Source organism: Myotis brandtii, unplaced genomic scaffold (assembly GCF_000412655.1).
Source record: "Myotis brandtii unplaced genomic scaffold, ASM41265v1 scaffold49, whole genome shotgun sequence".
Classification (NCBI taxonomy): domain Eukaryota; kingdom Metazoa; phylum Chordata; class Mammalia; order Chiroptera; family Vespertilionidae; genus Myotis; species Myotis brandtii.
In genome coordinates this window covers 8,094,417-8,102,331 of record NW_005368707.1, presented here as the reverse complement: position 1 = coordinate 8,102,331, position 7,915 = coordinate 8,094,417, and the positions used below count along the sequence as shown (strand labels likewise).

Genomic DNA, 7,915 nt, shown 5'->3' with positions numbered 1-7,915 from the left:
TGGGGCCGGCGCCGCGGACGGCATGGAGGAGCCCGGGCGAAATGCGTCCCAGAACGGGACTTTGAGCGAAGGCCAGGGCAGCGCCATCCTCATCTCCTTCATCTACTCCGTGGTGTGCCTGGTGGGGCTGTGTGGGAATTCCATGGTCATCTATGTGATCCTGCGCTACGCCAAGATGAAGACGGCCACCAACATCTACATCCTCAACCTGGCCATTGCCGACGAGCTGCTCATGCTCAGCGTGCCCTTCCTGGTCACCTCCACGCTGCTCCGCCACTGGCCCTTCGGCGCGCTGCTCTGCCGCCTCGTGCTCAGTGTGGACGCGGTCAACATGTTCACCAGCATCTACTGTCTGACCGTGCTCAGCGTGGACCGCTACGTGGCCGTGGTGCACCCCATCAAGGCAGCGCGCTACCGCCGGCCCACTGTGGCCAAGGTGGTGAATTTGGGGGTGTGGGTGCTCTCGCTGCTGGTCATCCTGCCCATCGTGGTCTTCTCACGCACGGCGGCCAACAGTGACGGCACGGTGGCCTGCAACATGCTCATGCCCGAGCCCGCCCAGCGCTGGCTGGTGGGCTTCGTGTTGTACACGTTTCTCATGGGCTTCCTGCTGCCCGTCGGGGCCATCTGCCTGTGCTACGTGCTCATCATCACCAAAATGCGCATGGTCGCCCTCAAGGCCGGCTGGCAGCAGCGCAAGCGCTCCGAGCGTAAGATCACCCTGATGGTGATGATGGTGGTGATGGTGTTTGTCATCTGCTGGATGCCTTTCTATGTGGTGCAGCTGGTCAATGTGTTCGCGGAGCAGGACGACGCCACGGTGAGCCAGCTGTCGGTCATCCTCGGCTATGCCAACAGCTGCGCCAACCCCATCCTCTACGGCTTCCTCTCGGACAACTTCAAGCGCTCTTTCCAGCGCATCCTGTGCCTCAGCTGGATGGACAACGCCACGGAGGAGCCCGTGGACTACTACGCCACCGCCCTCAAGAGCCGCGCCTACAGCGTGGAGGACTTTCAGCCCGAGAACCTGGAGTCCGGGGGCGTCTTCCGCAATGGCACCTGCACGTCCCGGATCACGACTCTCTGAGCCGGGCCCTCGCAGGGGAGGGTGAGGACAAAGGGGAGCCGGGTGTGCGAGGTGAAAGTATCCCAGGGGGCGGGGTGCGGTGTGGCAAAGTGGGGATAGGACACTGTGCGCTCCGGTCTTCGGCTGAAGAGACCTGGGGAAGGAGCCCGACAAAGGTGGAATCGGGCGTTTTGCGTGTAAACGGGGAAAGCTTGCGAGCCCCCTTCTCCACTCTCCCGCCTGCCTACACGGCGTCTGTACTTCTGCACCCTCTACGCTTCCCACTCTGTAACTTCGATCTTTCCTTCCGCCCAGTCCTGCCGGTGCAGATCGTGAACTCTTTACCGTCTCCAACTCAGGCCGCCAGCCGTGCTTTCTGTGTGTTTAAGCCTAGCCACGGGTTTCCCTAGGGGTGAGTCCCCAGCTGGCCCTCAGCCCCGCCCCGCCGCGTCCCTGCGCTGGCCAGATTCCGCCTGGTGCCCCTAGCGGGGTCTGGAACCACCGCTCTCCCCCTTGCAAGGCCCCACTTTAAGGGAGACGGACTCCAGAGTGAACGAGGCAGCCGCCTTTCTCCTGCTCTACAGCGAGGCTGCGTCGCCCTCCGAGCCGTTGCCACTCCCACGCCACCTGGAGCGGAGCCAGGTGCTTAGCAAAATCGGTCCCGCGCTTCGAACCCCAGGCATTGCGCTGCTCCCATCCAAACCCCCTTTGGAGCCAAAAGGAGCTGAGAACAAGGGCCGAGGTTGGGGACGGGAAGAGGGATTGTAATGGAAGCCACCTCCTCCAGCCCCGCTTACCGCCGGGCTTTAAGTTTCAAAGACCCGCGCTCCTGGGCGCTGGTCTGCCTTAGGCCACCGAGGGCAGGGCGGACTTTCCCCGGGGGCCGATTGGGAGCGTGGCTGCAGCTACACTAGGTTGTATCCCTCACCCAAACGTCAGAGGTGCGGATCTAAGAGCAGCGACAGACTCAGTTTCCTGCTCTGGTTTATCTCTAAGACAGAGCCCTGGGGCCCGGACCTCTGGTGCCGCCTACAGAGCCCTGGCCTATCCCCGCTGTGTCGCCGCCACCTGCAGGCTAGAGAGCGGGCCTGTCAGGCCCCTGAGGGTTGCCCCTTTCAAGCGGTGCCTAATAAGTTATTTTCCTGTTTAACATATTTATTTATTTATTTGTGGTGTTTGAAAATTTCTCTGCTTTCCTTTTCTCTGTTTGCCAAGCCCAGGGCTTTTCCTCCAGGACACTGAGGGTGAGGGTGCAGTGTGTGTGTGTGTCTAAGCCTCCCTCAAAACCTCTCCTCTTTGCTGGGTCCTCTTTTATTGTCCTTTTCCAGCCTTTCTATTTTTGCTTGTATCCAGTGAGTTTGGAGATTTTCTTATACTTTCCTTATATAGTCTCTTGTTTGTCTTATAATAAATAAATGATTATGTGGGTTAGCCTCCTCTCATGCAGAGTGAAAAGCCCTGTACTCCTTGCTTTCAGCATCACCTTGTATATGATTTGGATATGCATAATATATATTTACATATCATGTATATTTGTTTATCTTGCTCCATTGTCACGAGTTCATAAAATAGCTCCCAAATAGAGCCACTAACAATGACAGGTGTAAGGCTGGCTGAACCACTTTCAGATAAGGGGGTGCAAGCAGCACTCAAACCTGGAACTCAGAAGTCTGATTCAGATAGACTTGATCCATGTTGAGGATGTCCCTGGTTATGTCCCTGCTTCCTCTAGTTTTCCGCATAGGTGAGTCCAACACACAGTCTAGTTCACATCATTATTCTTTTAAAGACATTGAAAATGGAGTAAGTTGTGTCTGTGTTTAATCTTACAAACTACATTGGAAGCCTGAGCAGGACAAGGACCAATAATTTTACTTCTTTGTATTTCCTGTATTGTTTTAGTATACTGGCTTGTACATAGTAGGCACTAAATACATGTTTGTTGGTTGAGCGCTTAAGTTAGCCAGAGTGCATTACAACGATCCATCGGGAGGTGGTAGGTCTGGGGCTCTCGGGGTCTACCATTGACATGATGCACAATGGTTGAGATCACTCTGGAAAAAGATGTTTCTGTATATTTGCTTCAAGAACATTGTGCTTTCCTGAAAGCAGTAACCAAGAGTTCAAATGCCCCTTATGTTTTGTTTAAACTAATTAACAAATATGCTTTTGGTTCTAGAAAAGAAAGTTTCATTCTGTCCTTTAATAATAATATATATTATTACCCTTTTGAAAAATAGATTTTTAAAATATCTTTATTGTTGAAAGTAATACATATGTCCTATTTTTCCCCCATTAACCCCTTCTAGCCTGCCTCCATTCCCTGCCCTCACCTCAGCCTTCACTACCCTATTGTCTGTGTCCAAGGGTTATGCATACAAGTTCTTTGGTTGCTATCTTCCCGCCCACCCACCCCCATCTTCTCTCTGAGATTTGACAGTCTGTGGAAAATAGATTTTTAACTGGTTAGGAACAGTGAAATTTACAAATGAAAATCTTGATCATTAACCTCTTAAGAAGATACAAATCTAGTGCTCTTAACCTGTTACCATTGTAATATTAACCAAATAAACAAATGTATTATGTTGTTTCAAATTGTCTGACTTTGCCATTTGAATTTTACTATTTGAATTACGGATTACTTAAACACACACACACACACACACACACACACACACACACACACATTGGCTGAGTTGTTTTATGTTCCACTTAGATTTTTAAGAAGAAAAATTTCAGATTACCTTTGGGCATTTCTACCAAGATTAAGGTTACACCTTGAAATATATTTTTAAAGAAAAGTCTATTGATTTAGAGAGGGGAAACAAACAAACAAACCTTGAGTGATATGAATCGGAAGCACTGTACTAGGTTGCACTCTCTATGCTTTTCTGTTGTCACCAAACTACCTGATATTTCAATCTCTCAGAGATTAAATTCCTGTCTGCCCGCCCACATTTATGGTCTCACAGTTTGTTGTGGGAGCTAAGTAATTGCTGATTTACATCCCAGGGAAAGATAATGTAAAGAAAAGAAAAAAAGTTTGCCTAAAGGTGTCACAGGGGGCAATGGGTAAAAGAAATAGAAAAATTAGATTTCAACATAAGAGAAGAAAAACATATCTTATGCTTTGCCTCTCTGCCCTCTGCTCTCTGTACACCTGGGTGATTCCTGGCTGCAGTTTGTTGAAATCCGGAGCCTGTGATCGATCACCTCTCAGTGTGGTGAGGGCTGTACCTCAGCTCCTGTGGGCTGCAGCCCTGTGTCTTCCCTGCCCCATGCAGCCTGGTGGCCTGCGCCAGCCTCTGCCAGGAGTGACCTCGCCCTGCTGCAGGCAGCCCTGTGGTGAGCCTCTTGGCTCAGTGACTAGAAGGGATCTATGGTAGCTCTAGACTGGTGACCCTCGGGATCTCCTGTCTGATATCTATTTCTGTAGCTCTGGCATAGGTCTTTTGCCTCTCTCCTTACCTTTGTCAACTTCTCTTATTAAAAGCATTCCACACACCCCACATCTCATTTGCACTAGAGGAAAGACTTAATCTTGGCCTTCGATGTGCTAAAGTAGGAAAAAAGGATTTAGCAAATTTCTGTGCAACCCCATCCCCACCGCTTCAGCTGATTTCCAAGCCTTTTTGTGTTGCTTAGCACTTGAAGACAAGCCCTCTCCTATCCTTAGGTGATGAGCCTCACCTCAGGGTGAGAGACTACAATGAAACATGATTTCCCAATTAAGTTAAAATGTATCAGTTCAGTGCCTGTGAACTATTATGTCTTACTGGTGACCTTTGTGCTCCCAGGATAGAATCTGTCAGGCCATCTTCTCACACAATACCCCCAAAAGGATTATGTTTGAAATTTTGATGGCTCATCCAATTTAACCCTGACCATTGTACGAAATGCTGAATGTATGGTTTTGGCCTGAAAAAGAAGGCAAGGAGTTCTCTTGGAGAATATTATGGATGATACATTTAAAAAATGTGATATATTTCTAATTTATTTTAAACAAAAAATAGAGATGTCATAATCTGTCTTCTAAAACCACTTTGGTAATATGGTTATACTTGGCAAATTTTGCTCATTACCTCCTTTATTCCAATTACCACATCAGAGAGGATAGGTACTCAATTGAAATGATTGGTAGATGTTTTAAATAATCGTTACAGTGGTATATGCTTTAAAAATACAGTATTACAGAGTCTATGCTGATCCCTTGTCCCACCATGCACTTTGAGCCAATAAGGACCTCTTCTACGTGCTCAGATGGATAGCTCGCTTTTCATTCAACATATTTCAGTTCCTTAAAAGAAGACAAAGAGGTTTAACATTATTACATGGTTCCCCTAGACTAGAGGGAGGCAGGCACAGATATAATATTAGTGATTATTTATTATTTTGGTCAATATCTGGACACAGGGCATTATAATGAGACCTAATGAAATGACTGCATTAGGGATGATTAGATAGTCTGGCTTCCGATTTCAACTATAAAGGAAAGGAAGATGTTTCTGCAATGTTAACAAAGTTGAGGAGGCCTGTGAACAGAAATAACCAGTTCAAACTAAAATGTAAAATGCCTGCTTGTCACACTGCTGGGTAGAGAGGAGCATCATCTAAAAAGGAGATATAATTTTAAATAGAAATCCTTTGGTAAAATGTCCACTTTGATAATAAACTTTTTTTGGGGTCAAATCATCTATTAAATCTTATTAGCCAAAAGATGGAAGTATGTACACATTTAAGAATGAGACTGCAGGCATGATCCCAAAATTCTTTGAAATAATAATGAGCTCAAAACTTTAAAAACAAATATCTCTTTACGCCAGATTGATTCCAGCCTTCAATTTTGAGTGGACAAGATGCATAAAAAGAAATGAGATGTGGAGAATGCTATCAACTAACGCCTTTCTCTGCAGTGGAGTTCACCTCCATGTCCTCTTCATGTCGACATGCCCAGTCCAGTTACAGATAAAGACTTCAGGTACTCCAGCTCCCTCCACTCCCCCCTTTTTCCTCCTCCCATTATTTTGAAGTCAAAGTTCTTCTACTTTCATGTTCTGTTTTCTCTTTGAAAGCTTTTTCCCTCCCCACTACCTTTCCAAGGATCAGTTGTTGATTCTTTCTTTTTTCACTCTGCCTGCATCATTGATGCTGCTTCCATGACTGACACCTGCCATTGTAGTAGCTCAGAGCAGAGGCTTTGGAGTTTTGCTTGCCAAGGTTTACATCCTGGCTGCAATAAATTCTACTTGTGTGACCTCATAGAGTTGTTGTGAAGATTAAATAAATTATTTGGAACACTCTTGGAACCATGCTTTTAATGTAATATATGCTTAATAAAATATTTGTTTCATCAAAAAATTATTAATATGTCCTTCCCCAGGTGGACTATATATCAGACTCCACTTGGGGAAGGACATGTTATGGAAACACTGTAGAATATTATGTACAGAAATTGTTCTGACTTTCACAATAATACCTATATCAAAAGACAACTAATACTCCATTTAAATTTAAAGAGGAGAAAAAATCCAAGACGTGATAGGCAAGCAGGAAAATATTGTACAATGACCCATGTGACTTACATGACTATTCTGGAAAGGCTGTCCAAATATTGATGAACAAGAGCTCTCATTGTGTTCTTTCTGTCTCTATAACCCTTGAACAATTCATTAATCTAGCTAATATTATTAGCAATGGCAAAAATGTGTATTCAAAGTCAATAATTAAATTAAACATTCTCCTTCCTGTCCAATGAACCACTGTAATTAGCAAATCAAGAGGATGTCTGTGTGCCTTTTCTAAAGGACTCTCGAGTTTCCTTATGTATACACTGTGTGGGATCTGAACTTACACACACACACACACACACACACACACACACACACACACACCTTAAGCAAAAGGAACTTTTGGGGTAACAATTGGTAAAATAGAATGACTCTGTTTCCCTTCCTTTCCCTTTTAAGTTTCAATTTCCTAACCCTTCTGCCCCAGCCAAGACTCTTTGTTTTCTGACTTCTCCCACTTCTCCCAGTAGAGCTCTTCTCAGAACAGGATTTCCTTTGGTTTGTAGTTTACATCATGACAAGGCTTCACATGTTATCTTTCAGAAACAAGGCTTTAAATAAGGATATCAGGCAGCATTATTCTTAAAATCACATCTTTTTTCTAAGGCAAATCTTTCTTAAGAAGTGCTCCAGAATTACCCAGGAACCTGTAAACATGCATATTCCATATGCTTCACCATAGAGATTTTGTTTCCTTAGGTCTGAGATGAATCTTAGTATTCCTAAAGTACACTAACATTTGAGAACTAATAATTTAAGTGATAAGAGCATGGAGTTTATCATCAGTAGACATGATTCTACAATATTCATTGTGTGATACTGGGCAAGTTAATCTCCATGATGGACATTTTGCTTATCTATATGATCAGAACAATAATACCTCCTTAATAGGGCTATCTGATGAGCCAATGCATGTCAAATCCCAAATCAGTCAGAACTCTCTTAGTTGTGAATGAATGAAAACCTCAATAGCTCACATAACTGACAATTCTTGAGTAAGATCTGTCTTCAGGGTGTACTTGATCCATAACTCATTATGACCTTTTTTCCAGTCAACTTTTTCATCTCTGACTTTTTCCATGTTGGCTCCATTCCCAGACAGACTATTCTTTTCTAATTACAATACAGCAGAAACTGAAACATGACATTTTTCTAGGTTCAAATTTCAGGGGCAAGAGTAAAAATAATTCCCTCTAATTGGACTGTCTATGATGGTTCATCTGTTGGGAGGTACCCCTCCATGTATCGCTGCTCCATAAATCTTATATGCCAAGAATATGAG

At 45.1% G+C, this 7,915-nt stretch overlaps 1 protein-coding gene across 1 annotated transcript; it reads left to right on the top strand.

Annotated features, from left to right (window-relative positions):
• The first annotated feature begins 6 nt into the window (after positions 1 to 6).
• On the top strand, positions 7 to 3,101 carry SSTR1 (somatostatin receptor 1). Its single transcript, XM_005876603.2, has one exon. It carries the CDS (start codon positions 23 to 25, stop codon positions 1,085 to 1,087), a length of 1,065 nt encoding a protein of 354 aa, XP_005876665.2. The 5' UTR covers positions 7 to 22; the 3' UTR covers positions 1,088 to 3,101.
• Positions 3,102 to 7,915: the final 4,814 nt, after the last annotated feature.

Excerpts from the sequence above, each read along its gene's own strand:
- SSTR1 (XM_005876603.2), top strand. The coding sequence starts at position 23 with ATGGAGGAGCCCGGGCGAAATGCGTCCCAGAACGGGACTTTGAGCGAA.